General features: G+C 41.5%; 1 protein-coding gene across 2 annotated transcripts in view; it reads left to right on the top strand.

Annotated features, from left to right (window-relative positions):
* Astn1 (astrotactin 1) overlaps positions 1–16237 on the top strand; it is a 324573-nt gene that overhangs the window by 246155 nt on the left and 62181 nt on the right. For both annotated transcript variants that reach the window (XM_038349589.1, XM_038349588.1), the window contains exons 15-16: positions 4430–4534; positions 6593–6781. In XM_038349589.1, coding sequence (XP_038205517.1) covers positions 4430–4534; positions 6593–6781 — 294 coding nt within the window. The remainder of the gene's footprint in view (positions 1–4429; positions 4535–6592; positions 6782–16237) is intronic.

Raw genomic sequence — 16237 nt, 5'->3', positions numbered from 1 at the left:
GTGTATGTGTGTGTGTGTGTATGTGTGTACATTTAAAAAGGAGGCTTGGGAGTCAGCACCTACAAACAAGGAAAGTTCTATGTTTCTAATGAGCTGCTTGTTTAAAGACCCACCAGCCACCCCCACTCCTCTGCACTCCAAATCTGTGTTTTGGAAGGGAAAATTGTCCTGCAATGACCAGGCTAGGAGGATGCCTAGAGCAGCCTAGGATGATGCCAGCAGCATTTTGGGAGTGAGGGAGATAGAGCTGAGACATGAGAAGCACCTGTACTGGAATCCACATCTTTGAGATAAGGAAAATCTTCAATTACGTTCTTTGCCACAACAGAATTAAATTTACCCACTATGTTCCTGGTCCCCTCTTCATGTGCCTTAAAGTTTAAAATGACAAGTTGAGGTCCTTCTAATCTGCCTGATTCCCAGATAGAGTGAAAGTTTCCTGACCTGGCGGCTTTTCTATCCAGTGTGTAACCTGTTTTGGGTAAGCAGAGGTAGTTAGTCCCATTTAGTGTCTTTCTGTGATACAAGCAAAGAGAAAACTCTTTCCCTTGTGTCTTTAGCCCAAAATAACTAGAAGGACTGAGAAAGAAGTGACTGACCAAATGCCTCCCATCTTCTCTGGTCAGTCCTGGTAACACGTTAGTGAGAACTTTCCATGCAGTGGCACACTGAATCACGTGTCCTGTCACACTCTGTGTTGTTATGGGTCATAATCCTCAGGGGCCTGCAAGCTTGAAGGGTTTTAGAGCTAAAGTGATCTCCAGAATCTTCTGTCTCAGCATTTCTAAGCATTTTTTGCTTTGTTATTTCTTTTTCATAAAATAATCCAAGTTCTGTTCATAAAGCAGTTCTGACTTCAGAAGATGTGGCATCTTCCTCTCAGTAATTCCCACCACCTTAATATTAGAAAGCCTGCAGGCGAGAAATCTCTTCCACTTTATTTAACCCAGTAATTCCCAATCCTATTTAACTAGAGAATCCTTTGCACGCAGACCATCTGGCAGAATTATTAAATACCACACTGGAAATGCTGATTTATGAATCCTCATCGGCTGCTTCAGAATAACAGTTAAGCTTCCCAGGTCGCTCACTCCGTTGTCACAGGTTGCGTGGAAGTGAAGGAAGGCCAGCTAATGAAAACAGCTAACAGCTATTTATTCCAGGTTGACGAGAGCAAGAACAGAGCAGCTATCATGTGCATTTTGGCACCGTCTCAAAGGTAGAATGGAAAGTGGGAAATCTTCACGATGAGAAAAGGGCAAGGTCACAGGTGGGGTTACCAGCTGTTGACTTGGGAATACTGTAGGTAAGCTAACTGGAACCTTTGTCACTGGCTAGGGGGATGCATCAGATACTCGGTCTTTAATGAGATCCCAGGTATTTGGATGAAATCGCTATGAAGACAACCATTAGGCTTTTGGGGCAGTGTGCTAGGGAGGGTCTGGCTTTCCACACCCTGACTTGTGGGTTTTAGGTTGGCTTCCTGGATGGGTCAGTAGAGATAATGGGCTGATGGGATAGTTTTCTAAGCAGCTGCTGTAGATTTGGGGTAGAGTTCTGCTTCCATATTGCTCTGTCTTCTGTCCATTTGTACACTCTTTCAATCCCCCCTCTTCCTCCATCTTTCTCTTCTAGTCCCTTCTCTCTCCTCTCCTTCTCTTTTCAGATTATACACAGGTATGTTTGGCAACTCTGTCCTCAAGCATAGGTTAAAAATATAAAATAAAAAACAACATCCATTCTCAAGAAAACATAGCCAGAGACATTTTGTTTGGGAAAAGAATCCATTTGGTATAAATGTGTTCGCAGATGATAATAGAATAAACCTGACTGCATGTCAAGGACACACTGAGAAGAAAACATGACTCGGCTAGAAATTATGTACTTTAGCCTTCCTTTGTAACTAAGGGAAGAATTATCTGTAAGTAGGTATAAGCAGACACTTTCCAAGCATTAACCATTATGTAACCGCTCTTCTGACTGCAGTGAGGCCTAAGAATAGTCACTGGAATTGTGTTTGGCTGTTAAATACCCTAGTGTAGGTAACTCATCCTAGGTAAAGGTGAGACACCATTATGCCTCCTGTCTCCAAACATCCATGCCTCTTACTTAGTCTTAGATTCTCCGTGTTGTTCTGAAATAAAGTCTATAAAGTCACAGCAATGTATCAGTTAAGAAGCGTCAAGTTTACATATGTATGGGTGATGAGAGAGAGAGAGAGGTGGGGAGGCAAGGAGGAAGGGAAGAAGGGAGGGAGAAGAGAAAGATGATAATGTCACAGGGACATGCATGCACGTGCTTCTTTATTTTCCCCAAAAAGGGATTTATGCTCATGATTTTATTCTACTCTCACCTCCTACTTGTGTAGTAATTGGGATAAATGCACTCAGCTCCACTTTTCAGATCTGAAAACAGAAATGCTTGCATTGCTTGCCTAAAGTCATTTGTACAGCTACTTGAAATCACAGAATTGAAAAGAAAAACCCAAAGATATTTCAACCAGGCCTCTGATTTTGCAGATGAAACACCCAGGAACCAAAATATCCCATAGCCAGGTAGCCAGAGAGAGGCTACTTGGGTTGTGAGAGAAAGTGACAGACGTTAAAGTACTTTTCTATCTGAAACTTCCAGCTGTAGCAACACCATGGAGCTCAGGTCGCCTGGCTTCTTGTCTACTTTTTCCGACTATGACACAGTTCAATTAAAGGGATCCAACACTACTGCTCCTCCCCCTCCCCATCATGTGTTGAAGATCTTGTTTTATAAATAGGTGTCTTCAGATAGCAACAGAAAGGATGTGCTGCTGTGGACACTGTATTAGAATGGGTTTCCACTGCCATACGTTTTCTGTGCTAATGAACTGTGCCTTTAAGATAATGAAGTCTTCCATTTGTTAAGTTTGAGTTTCATTTGTGTGCCTTTGAAGCCAACACAAAGGTTAAAAGCCAAAGTGTGCAGTCATATGGCTGTCATCACAGAACTCATACCTTGAAAGATGAACACTTAAAGGGAACTAGTGAAAAATCTCTTTATCACCTGAAGCTTCTCTTGATTACCTGAGCTAAAATTTTAGCAATTGCTTCACCAAGCAACTTTTCTTGACCTTTCTTCTTTTTACCTTACCAATAATTATTCGCATATGATTCACAGAGAAAAGGAAATTTGGTAATTACTCACCTAATTTGATCAGAGTTGACAAGCAGCTAATTAATCCTGCCCACTCTTCATTCAGTTTGGGTATTAAGTTCGTTGATTTAGTTTCAAAAAGCAAAGCCAAAAGGGTTGAAGAATTGACTGTGTTTGTCTGCTCCATTGCCATATTTGTGCACGCACAGTCTATACATCCTGTATAATATGTATATATATACACACACACTTCCTTTATGTACTGTGCACGTGTACATATATGCACATGTATAAGTGCACATATACATTTCTGTAGCATATATGCATGTATAATGTGTGTGCGTGTATAAAATGTTAGACACAGAAATGAAGTTAAAATTGCTTGGTTTTTTTTTTTTACAAACTTGGGACGTCTTTATTTTATTTCCTGTAGCTTATTTATTTTGTTTCTGTAGAATTATATATTTATAGAATTGACTGGAATTCAAATAAGGGAACTCTTTCAGCTCTTAAGGAACAGCAGGCCATTGAGAATGTGCAAAGGCCCTTGGGAGGCATGAACTCAAAGGACCTTGGACAACAGACTTAGCTTCTCAGAACCTGGGTTTTCTCATAGGTAAAGGTGAACCTTAAATGTGTATCCTATTGCCTGACATATAGGTGGCACTCGCTATTTGGCTGTCACTACCCTTTAATGACTTAGTTACCCTAGCAGTGTCCCTTCTGGTAAAAGAGAAATAAGCATTATCAGTCTCGGGATAATTAAAGTGTAAATACCAAATATAAATCAGTTAATTGAGACAGAAAAATCAATGTTACAGAATGTGTTGGCTGAGTCAATTGCTACAAATAGTAAAAGAGACTAAAAATCAGGCCTTACAGTAAGTCTAGAGTTGACTATAAATGTATTGTTTGGATATTACAACAGAATGAGTAAGGAGCCTGGCTCTGGGTTCAGGCACGTTTGGGACCCCACCCTGTCTTGCCTAGTCTCTTGGGGACTTGGCATATAAGCACTCCGGGTCTCAGTGTCTTCACTCCGCAGGTGCAGATGTTAACACCTATAGCCCAAGGATCAAACGGCTTAACATATGCAAAGTGCTTAGCAAAATGCCTGACAGAAAGCAAGAATTCAATAGGCCATGGTTGTTGCAGCTAGGCTTTGAGAGAGTCTCTTCATCAAAGAGCACTTCCTAATTTCCTCACCAGTACATCCTTAGCTTAATTGAACTGGGGCATGCTTTTCAACCTGGTACTTGTGAGTCAGCCTCACATGCTGACCTTTTGTCTCCTCTGTCCCTAGGAATGGTGAACTTCAGTGAAGTGTCTGGATACCCTGTACTACAACACTGGAAGGTTCGGTCTGTGATGTACCACATCAAACTCAATCAAGCAGCCGTCTCTCAGGGTGAGCAAACATTACAGCAAGCCCTCACCTCCGCCTTCCCCCAGTCCTGGGGATTCTTTTCCAAAGGGATCCTTCAGCTCAGTATTGCAGAAGCAGCATAGCACACAGCCACTGCATGAGCTACACAGCCAATGCACTCAGATTCACTCTTCTGGGCAAATGGATAGAAAGAGATTCTTTTTTTAAGAACAGATTAAATTGGAAGGGGTATCCTATACTATAGAAGAGGCAAGACTGGAACCAATGAAAATATCATTTTTTTTTCCTGGGGTTATCCAATATTACCAGAGTATTTTTTAAAAGTAGACTTTGAATAAATTGTCAGAAAAAACATTTGAAAGAACAAAAACACGATTGAAAGATTTCATATGATGACCTGAAGAAAAGGGAGCTAGAAAGAGGGAAGAAGGAAAAAAAGAAAACAACATATATCCTAAACAGTGTAATAGAAAGCAACAGAGAAATATATCTTTAACTACATATAATAGTGTATATTATATAGAATTTAATGATATTTAAAAATACATATATACTTTAATAATTTAAGGAGTTATGACTTCTAAACTTAAAACTTAGAGTCAGCAGACAGAAAGGGGTATCTCAGGGTCAGTAGAAGAAAGGTAATTGGCCATAAAGAATTATACTGAAAAATGAAGCCTATACTCATAAAAAAATACTGCTTCATGAACTGGAAAAATATAGAGTTCTAGAACATTCTTATTTGACACAACATTGCTGCAAACTTTTTTTTTAATTATACATACAGTGTTCTGGCTTGGAGGGCACCAGATCTCATTACAGATTGTTGTGAGCCATCATGTGGTTGCTGGGAATTGAACTCAGGTCCTCTGGAAGAACAGCCTGTGCTCTTAACCTCTGAGCCATCTCTCCAGCCCATACTGCAAACTTTTTAGAACATTTCTGCAGGGTTCAAAAGATCTAAAAATTTGACTTTTTTCTTTGACAGATTTCTTAGTGAGAAGGGATTGGAATGAGGACTGTGCTGAAGGAAACCTCAAAAACAGACTATGTAGAAAATGAAGTCACTCTTCACTCTCAAAACCATGGGTGGGAGTTACTCCACCCAAATACTCAGTTTGCACCTAGCACAGATATTGGGCATTGCAGGGGTCAATCACTCAGATCTTTCTATTACCACGGGCCTATCAAAGTTTTTTTGGTAACAAAAGCAACTCTAGGAGGAAAGAGGGTTTTTTTCTTACACTTTCCCATTAACAGTTTGTCACTGAAGAAAGCTGAAACAGGAACTCCAGGGAGGAACTGAAGCAGAAGTCATGAAGGAAAGCCATGAACTAACTTGATCCTTGATGGCTTTTTCATACCATTTTCTTATAAAACTCAAACCCTCCTGCCTAGGCTTGACACCACCCACAGTGGGCTAGGTCATCCCAAATCAACCATTAATCAAGAAAATGCCCAACAGACTTGCCTATAGGCAAATCTTATGAAGACATTCACTCAATTAGAATTTTTTCTTCTTCTTTATATCTAGGTTTGTGTCAAGTTGACAGTATTAGCCATCACAGTCTCTATCCACGAGATATATTTTATTTTATGACCCTGTGCTTCATACACCCACATCCACATGATACATACATCATAAAACAATACTTCATCTTATGATGTGGAATATTCCTTGCTAGTATTTATGTTTCTATTTTAGACTATGCTATTCTCTTTCTATTTTTAAAATGCTATTAATTAAACTGACTAAATTGATTTAATGTCATGCACTGCAGTTTTAGGGGACACAAAGCCATTTACTTAATGATGGCAAGAGTTAGGATTTGCACTCCTCTGCTTAACTTGCCTAAAATTAACAACACAATCAACATCCTTGAAAAGATACCTATTTAGGAACAGAAACTTGTATTTCAGTTAAACAGAAACACATCATATTATTCCTAGCTAGCTCTCAAACATCGCTTGAGGTCAGTCACATGGTCACATTTAGGACCAGGCTGCCTAGGAATCCATGTACCTAATCTCTGAGTTCCCATCCTTGTTTGTTTATTCCTGGGTGATGTTCTCCCACAGCCTTCAGCAATGCACTCCACTCCTTGGATGGGGCCACATCTCGTGCAGATTTCGTGGCCTTCTTGGATCAGTTTGGCAACCATTACATCCAGGAAGCTGTCTATGGCTTTGAGGAATCCTGTTCTATATGGTACCCAAACAAGCAAGTTCAACGGCGACTCTGGCTGGAATATGAAGATATCAGTAAAGGTGAGTGGGTGGCTCAATGGCAAATTCTACACCTGTGCAAGGACGATCACCTTGCAACAGCAACCTGTAAAAGATTAATTCATAGTTCCCCCAGTTCTGTGTGCTTATCTGTGAAATTTCTAAGGTCAGTTTGCTAAACTCAAATCTCAAAATGAGGATATTAGATGAAGGAGGATGAGACCACAAGTATGTGCTCATTGTGTTAGTTACTATAGAGTTTTATTCTATATATACTATATAGTGTGCCAACCACTAAAAGGTGACAGATGCCATCCATGCTGCTGCTATGAAATAGGAGGGAAGGAAGAGAAGGTTCCAGTCCATTTACCCACAGCAACACCAACACACTGCCTCTTAACCTCTCACGGGAATGACAGACTAAGTCCCTTCTCATTCTAGTTTGCACTATACTTAGGTTTATTTTCCATTTTCCCTATTGATTTGTGTTTTGAAGAACTGTCTTAAGTGTTGGGTGGCAGACTTAAAAATAAATCTTTGTTCCCACTATCTGAACAGCAAGTGACTGACCGGAAGCCCCTTTGCTGTACAGTAGTGGTGCCATCCTAAGTATTTTTAGTCATATCAAGACGGATTTAGCATTGCCATTCTCGGACTTCCTCCTGATCCAATCTGCATGGTATTCTGATGAGAGCTAGTTATGGATGTGCAAGCTGCTAACTTGGGGGAAGTCTTGAAATGACACAGTGAAATTCAAGAAATGGGACATCTTATCGATTGTGAATCAAAACTTTCTTTGAGTCTGAAGCCCCTTTACCATCAACAGTGCTACCAAAAGAATAATTATGTCTGTAGCCTGAGTGTTCTTGTTTCTGTGAGCTCCATACAACCCCCCAATTGCCTTGTTCAACAGGATGCAGAATTATGATGGCTCTCCCTCTGGCTGGCTTCTTTCTTCAGGACCAATAGATTAATCTCTGAGTCACAGTGGCTGTAGGAATATCCCCCTAAACCAGAGTCCTCCGAAGTCATAGAGGCTTCAACCTCAGGCTTCTCAAACTTTGGAATCTGAACAATATTCTGAATGCAATTTGCCAAGAGAACAGTGTAATGTAAGTGAATGTAGATAAGATCAGTTCCAGCTGGCGAAACTCTCTGAAGTCTCCGTTCCAGAGCCCAGGGACTGGATCACAAGGCTGAATCCATTGCTCTTCCCGCCTGCCAGGGGCTCAGGGATTGCCAAAACCTGGGATTTCTGGGAGATGAATGCCTGACCTTGCTCCAAGCTCCTGACTCTACATGATGCTTTCTCCAGACACAGTACTGTCCTTAAAGAGAAACTGAGCCCAGTAGGGAGATTTGTTAAAGCCTTGGCATGGCCCCTTGTTTCCCTTGATGGGAAGCCTCTTTTGCCACTCAGGATGCAGCTATCCCACAATCCAACTGTTGACTTGAATTTAAAGAAATATGATCTATGTAGCTTCCTGCTTGGTATTTACATTTAAAAGTATTTAATTATTTTAGCTTACTTCAGCTATGCCTAACTTGCAAGATGTTGCGATGGGCCACTGCCCATGTTCACCCTGCAGTCCCCCATTCTTTAGACTTCTCTGGGAGCTGCAGGATTCATCTGTTTTGTCGTTTGTTTGGGTTCTTAATTTTTTTGTTTGTGAGCCTAGCCTGTAATGGCTGAGCCATCCCTCCAGGCCTGGGTTCTTAATTTTAAACTGGGGCATCGATCTCCCTTCACTCTAAAACACAATCATTTGTTGCCATTCCTGTTGTTGCTATTGCTTCTTGCAGTTGTTGCCAGTGGTGATAGTGGTGGTTGGCATGGGTATGAAAGCCCTTCTGATCAGGACACGTGGGCATCGCTGTAGCCTCAGCGTTACTCACAAAGGACCGATGATGACTTAGAGATGCGTGTTTTAGGCCAGATCTTAGAGGGCGGCTCTGCTTGCAGTCTTTACTTCTCATGGTACCGTTTTGGATTAAATATCTCTACATGAATCTTTTGGAAACCCATAGGAAAAAATATGCCTCCATTTCTTATATCTAAAATTAACGTTGATCACTTTCTTCTCCCTTTGTTTCTCTCTTTTTCACAAAAAGAACACAATTATAAATAGACTTTCCAGTAGCTTTTGTCCCCATATATAAATCTCTAAAGATGCTTGTGTCTCATCTCATCATCCTTTACCCTTGAGCCCAGAAAACAGGACAGTCTTCCCGTTTCAGACCAACCTCTCCACCTGTGTTTTGGCTCCCAGCTGTCTTGGGCCACCTTACCTTTTGCTTGTTAATTATGTTCTTTTACACCTTTACAATCTCTGCAGCCACTGAATTCTTCCTTTCCTAATGCTGAGTCTTTGAAAGCTCATCTTCTCATAAATGTGACTCCCCTGCGTTTTAACCACTGTTTACTTTAAATACATTCTCAATAAGTTTCTTAAGAGTTTTCCTGTCATTCCTCTGCTTCCTCTCATTGACTTCATTTCCACTCTTCCAGTTGTTTTTTTAAAACAGCACTGAAGGAGGAGAAAATCAAGGACTTTTTTTTTTTTGTTTGTTTGTTTTTTGTTTTTCGAGACAGGGTTTCCCTGTAGTTTCTAGAGCCTGTCCTGGAACTAGCTCTTGTAGACCAGGCTGGCCTCGAACTCAGAGATCCGCCTGCCTCTGCCTCCCGAGTGCTGGGATTAAAGGCGTGCGCCACCACCGCCCGGCAATCAAGGACTTTTTAATCAGTGTCACTAGCATTTATTCTATGACCACTCCATCTATCTTATCTATAGATTTCTCTATCATCATGCCTCTCCTTAAAACTTGTCTCTTCCCACTATGTTCCTATTGCTGTTCTTTTCATATTCTCTTCCTATGTCCTTAACCTTTAGTTTTATCCTCTTTGCCCTCACCCCTTAAAGGAATCATTTGCATATAAGGAGCATGCAAAGCTTTTGTTTCTTGGAAGATTTATTTTATTCCCTCCCTCTCTCCCTCCCATTCTCCCTCTCTTCCTCTCTTCCTCCTTCCCTCAATCTCTCTCTCTCTCTCTCTTTCTCTCTCTCTCTCTTTCTCTCTCTGTCTCTCTTTATCTCTCTCCCTCTCCCTCCCCCCCCTCTCTCTCTCTCTGTGTGTGTGTGTGTGTGTGTGTGTGTGTGTGTGTATGTTTGGGGTGGGGCAGAGGTGTAACAGTGCCAAAGTATCAAAGAAAGAACATCAGATTGTCTGGAGCGGGAGTTGCTGGTGGTTATGAGTGTGAGCCACCAGATTTGGATGCTAGGCACTGAGCTCCAGTCCTCTGGAAAAGCAGCAGATGCTCTTACCCAACGAGTCACCTTTCCAGCCTCACTTCATCTTTGCTATTGCTTCCTTCTTTGCCCATGTTGGGTGAGTTCCATCTGGATCCTCAGCTCCCACCCCAGAATCATTCTTTCCTGCAAGAATTGGCACTTCATTGCCACTGAATATTCAAGTCAAGATTAATACCTACGTTTTCTCTAGATGCCCCAGTGACCAATATCTGGCTTCCCTGTGGCCACTAGATTCTGAACCCATGTAAGGCACAAAAATTAAAGTGGAGAGAGTCTTGGTACTTCTGATCCTTTGCATTCAACCATATGAAGTTATGACCTCTTCCCCAGCTAGATATTTTCTCAACACAGGCCTCCTCTTTTGCATTTCCTCAAGGCTGAGTTTACAATACCAATTGGTATGGCAAAAATTCAGATTGAAGAGAATAAAGGGGGCGGGGAGAGAAAGAGTGAGAGACTGGTATATACTGTGCTGTAATAGCAGGAATTAAGTCCTGATATGCATTGCACAGTAGGGTGAATATAGTTAACTGTAGTGTTATCATTTTCTCAGCAGCTAGAAGAGAACATTTGAGTGTATTCATCCTGAATAAGTGATCAAAATTTAAGGTGATGGATATACTAATCACCTTGCTTTGATTATCACATCAAACATACATCAAGCACATACATAATACGCATCAGTCAAAACATCATGCTGTATCCATAAATCTGTATAGCTTCTATATCAATAAGAACACCATTTAAATGGTTTCCTCCTGTAACTCCTTTGCTTCTGTTTCCTGCCATCTCACTGCATTCTAAAAGACACCATCTGTTACCTTTTAAAAATGCAATTTAGTGGCATTGCTCCTCAGCTTGATGCTATATGCTTATTGGCTCCTGCTGTCTCAGCACGAGAAGTACAACTTCCCTCCCTGTATCAGGTTCCTGTGGCTGCTGTAACAAATGACACAGTCCTGACACCTTAACATAATTCACCCTCTTCCAGTTCTGGGAGGCAGCAGTCCAGATCCAGTCTCAGTGGGCCAAGCAAGAGCTTCCCGGGGTCCAAGCTCTCCCTGGTTGGCACTGAAGCTCTTCAGGCCTGAATAGCACATCAACCCAATCTTGACTACCATTCTGGATCTCCCAAGCACTTGACAAGAACTAACTAGAGGGACCCCATTCTCACAAGGCCTCCCTGACTCCAGGCACAGTTCTTGGCAGCCCACTTCCTGCTTCTGTCAGGCTTTGCGGATTCTCTGCAGCGTTCTTCACATGCCCCTGTGCTGTCATTTCCATGCGGGATTGTCTCCCATAACGATGCCCTTGGCGGCGCTATTTTTAATTTCAAGTGTACTTGCTTAAAATAGTCAAAGTGCATAAAACAGAATAAAATGAGAAACAAATCCTTTCCCTGACCTTATTTCCTGGTAGTCTACTCACCAGAGGCAAGAAGACAGACATTACTACCAGCTTCCTGTCTGTAGCAGGCTTTCTTTTGGGCCACCATCCAGCTCCCAAATCATGACAGAGACTTATTATTAGTAATGAATGCTTGGCCTTATCTTATGCTTGTCCCACTATCTCTTATACTATCTTATATATAGCTCTTACCTGCCTGTTTCTCTTCACCTATGCTTTTTTACCCTTGGGGCTTTTTACCTTTCTTTCATTATGTATGTCCTACTCAGGGTTGCTGGCTGGCAGTTGCCCATAGCCCCAGCCATTTCCCTCTCTGTCTCCCTTATTCTCTTCTCCCTTCCCTAGTATTCCTCCTACTTCTTCTCCATTCCTGACAGTCCATCTATTCAACTACTGCCTAGCTATTGGCCATTCAGCTTTTTATTAGATCAATCAGGTGCCTTAGGCAGGCAAGCTGAAAAAGTGACGCATCTTTACATAATTAAATAAATGTAGCAAAACAAATGCAACACACCTTTACATAAACAAATGCAACATGAGCAAATGTAACACATCTTTGCCTAGTTAAAGCAATATTCCACAACAACTGTCTATACAACTGGAGTTTCTATTCCTCACCATTATAAATGAACAAATTGTAGAAGAGATGAATTAGAATCTAATCTCTCTCTCTCTCTCTCTCTCTCTCTCTCTCTCTCACTCTGTGTGTGTGTGTGTCTTTCTTTCTCTATCTGGAGATAGATAGATAGATAGATAGATAGATAGATAGATAGATAGATAGATACCTCTCTAAATATGGATACATATGGAGAGGGATATCTATCTCTCTATCTCTATATATATAAATTCACACACATACACATGTAAATAATATGTAGAGAAAATACATATGTAATCTCAAATTTACTTTATATAGAAGAGCAGATTGTCTGGTTGTTTGCTCCAAGATTAATTAGTGGTAGTATAAAAGAATTTTGTTGTTTTCTACTGAGAACTTCCGTATTTCTTTTCCTACAACAAGCATGCGCCTCTTCTATAACAAATTCTTCTAAAGATTAAAACATATTTTCTGAAAAGTTTCTGCTATCTGAGTGAACACTCATAAAATGAACCTACAAAAGCAAGACACACAGCGTTTCTACACATAGCTCAGTTTTGGCATGGCTGTGCCCTCAGCATCTGAGAAGTGGGGATGGGAGGATTAGAGGTGCAAGGTCATCCTCAGCTACCCAATGAGTTTAAAGTCAGCCTGAATTATGTAAGACTCTGAATGAAAAATATAAAATGACACACACACCCCAAAAAGGAAAAGGGATAAAAAAACAAAAAACAAACCTGAACATTGGCCAGAAGTCTGGGAGGAAATACAAAGCACTGCGACTACATTTTATTAGTTTCTAAGTCCTCACCCCCATGGGAGTGTCTGGTATACAATTAGCTCCCACAGTCTGGTCAAAGAATGAGTCTTTTACCTTCCCTCACTTCAGAAGAAACAGAAAAAAAAATCTATACATCTGTAAGCCTCAGAAAAATGATCAAGAAACAGTGCTTCTTCCTCAAACAAATCCTGCACAGACTTAACCTTAATCCCCTACTCACACACTAAGGCAGCTCCTTTCTTTTATTTTCTAATGCTGTGCTCAGGACAGGTTCCCCCAGGCCTTTCTTTCCTCCTGTTTCATTTCCAATATCACTCGTTGTGACCTTTGACCGTTGCCGTCCTGACCAGTGCTTTTGCTGCACATCCAGCTGAGGAACTGTAATAAGCAAGGGTGTCCTCCCTGCTGTGACTGCTAGTCCACCGTGCACACCAGGATCTATTCAGCTGCCTCCCGCCCCTGGGGAAAGTTGAGCACGCTGCCTGTCTTCATCTTCCTCTGAGACTCAGCTGAGAGTTGGTCTCATCCTGTGATCTCTGGTTCTAAGTCATCAGCAGTTAGATTAGAGACAAAGAAGGGAGTGAGCCACCTATGTGGCATTGTATCCCCACCACTTAGGACTGCTTTGCTTTTGTGTGCCTTGATCTTGGACTGACTCAGCTGGTCCCTTTCCCAGGATAACAGACTTCTGCTACAACTGTCACAAAAACAGCCACTGCCTCAGTGCTTAGCCGATAGCACTGGTCAGCTGAGTTCTAGGCTCATCTATTTCGGCCAGGTATGGTTTTCAGGTTAACTTCGCAGATTGCAACTCACGCCTTAAAAATATAATCAGGTTAAAGAGACACAAACTTACAGAAATCCGATGAAAAGTACATCATTAAATTTTGCGCAATGTTTTGTTTTATGACCCTTGGGTTGCAAACCAGCTCCAAAGGCTTTTTCTGTATATATATTTGCAACAACGAAGTTAGCATTCAAGTAGCAAAGCAATTATGGTGTTGTGTGGCTATTTTCTCTAAATGATTCATTTAGTCATTTGGCAAATGTTTGCTAAGGATCTCATACACGTAAAGCCCTGCAGTAAGCGGAGAAGGGACCAGGAAAATTATGCTGTTCTGTGGCATCAGAGGTTTGAAGAAGGAGCTGCCAGAGCTAAGCATGGCTATGCCATAGGCAGAGCTTTTGCAAGAGGCTAAGCTTTCCAAAACATTTCTTTGAGTTTGAACCTTTGGCTCCCTAGGTTCTGATGCAATGGTCCAGGGTACACTGGATCTATAGGTTAAGGGAGGAAGTTAGTAAGAATAATTTTCCCCAAAATGACTGTTTAGAATGCTTTTTCTAAACCAAATAAGTGATATGCACATAACATAGCTTTTCTCATTTAATTTTCTAGCAGACTTAAGTCCCACCCTTCCCAGTATGTAGAAAGAAAATCTATCAGAACTTCAGTAATTTGCATATAGTCACAGAACCAATGAGTAGTAAGTCAGGATTAGAAGATATGACTACAGGGCCAGGGAGATAGTTGACTTGATAAAGCACTTTCAAACAAGTGGGAAGACCAGAGTTCAATCCTCAGAACCCATATTTAAAATTATAAAAACAAAATTAGAAAAAGAGCAGGATGCGATGGCACATACGTGTCACAGTACTGAAGAGGATGAACAAGAGCTCTAGAGCTTGCTGGTCAACTGGCCTAACCAGCTGATGCATTGCTGGCCAGTAAAGACTCGGAAGACGAGGAGGAAAATGGCATCTAAAGTTGACCTGTGGTCCCAAAACACACACACACACACACACACACACACACACACACACACAGAGAGAGAGAGAGAGAGAGAGAGAGAGAGAGAGAGAGAATCTAATCACTGACATATACTAAAAATGACTTCATGCATTTTACCTAAAAGTACACAACACAAAAGCAGGATTTAAGGTGGAGTCAGGAAATCCCCGAAGCCAGAACATTGGTCTAAGATCAATCCACCAGGGCCAGATGCCCAGTCTTGGTAGGTACATGGTGGATGTACTATCAATCCCTTTCAGTTTTCTGGATTTGGGTAATTTGTTTTTCCCTCATGATCTCCAGTATTAGAGTTCCCCGCCCCCAGCAATGATTCTCAAAATTTAATGTGCACATGTGTAACATGAGGAGTAGGCTGCTTGTTGGGGTTTATGTCCTGCCCAGTTCCCACAGCCGGTAAGCCTCCAAAGAAAATCACACAGAGAGTCTACATTAGGTTATAAACTGATTGGCCCATTAGCTCAGGCTTCGTATTAGCTCTTATAACTTACATTAACCCATTATTCTTATCTATGTTAGCCATATGGGGCTCAGTACCTTTTTCAGCGGGGCAGGTCGCATCTTGCTTCTTTCGTGGTCTGGGCAGGACTGCAGAAAAAGCTTCCTTCTTCCCAGAATACTCCTGTTTTCATTGCCCCACCTCTACTTCCTGTCTGGTTTTCCTGCCTATACTTCCTGCCTGGCTACCAGCCAATCAGCATTTATTTAAAGTATAATTGACAGAATATAGAATTGTCCCACACTATACAAGCATCGCATAGGATCTCATTGAGATGGAAAGTGACTCAGTAAATACGGGTGGGGCCTCAGATGCTAGATTTCTAAAGCAAGCTCTCAGAGGTTACCAAAGCTGGTCATCCCAGAAATACATTGTGTATACTTTCTCAAAGATCAATAAGCAGAATGTTCTTTCACCATTGTACAAAGCAAACCTCAGCCCTGCTACCCTCCAGGGTTCTCTCCCGGTATCCTTTCTACAAAGTAGTGGTGCTGGCTAGAGGGGCTAACCTTGGACAGAGAATTTGCTCTGCTTAAGCCTTTGGCTATGGGGCTTGTGTGCAGAAGCAGCTGGTTTGCAACACCGGATCATTTTAAGCACCCTGACATTGAAAGGAACTAGAACTATACAACAGCCAGGATTAGAAGTACTTAGCTTAGTACCTAGGCTACATGGTCTTCTTCTTACTGTCTCAAGAAAACTCTTTGTAGATTGCTTGAAACCATACTGCAGAAAGATGGCCTTCTTTATTTCTTCTTTTCTTCCCCCTCTGAGAACCACAGATTGTCAAAGAATTTAATATTTTAACCTGGATAGCATTTTGGTTCATAGGATAACTCTGGTGTCTAGATCTGGCAATAGGAAAGCAGCCTATTTTTCAAATAGTCTTATAATTGATTTGCTGTTGTATTAGCTACTGATCTCAGACTGTGACCGAGTCTGACAAAGGCAGGTTAAGAAGGGGTTTATTTGGGCCCCGCTTTACAGATGATATAATCTGCCATGGCAGGGAAGGTATAGAGGCAGGGGCAGAAAGTAGCCATTCCCATTGTGTCCATAGTCAGGAAGCAAAAGCAGGATCAATGTTGGTACCCA

The sequence above is a fragment of the Arvicola amphibius genome, chromosome 12, assembly GCF_903992535.2.
Source record: "Arvicola amphibius chromosome 12, mArvAmp1.2, whole genome shotgun sequence".
NCBI lineage: Eukaryota > Metazoa > Chordata > Mammalia > Rodentia > Cricetidae > Arvicola > Arvicola amphibius.
Note: the sequence above shows the minus strand (reverse complement) of the source record. Positions and strands in the feature narration are given on the sequence as shown.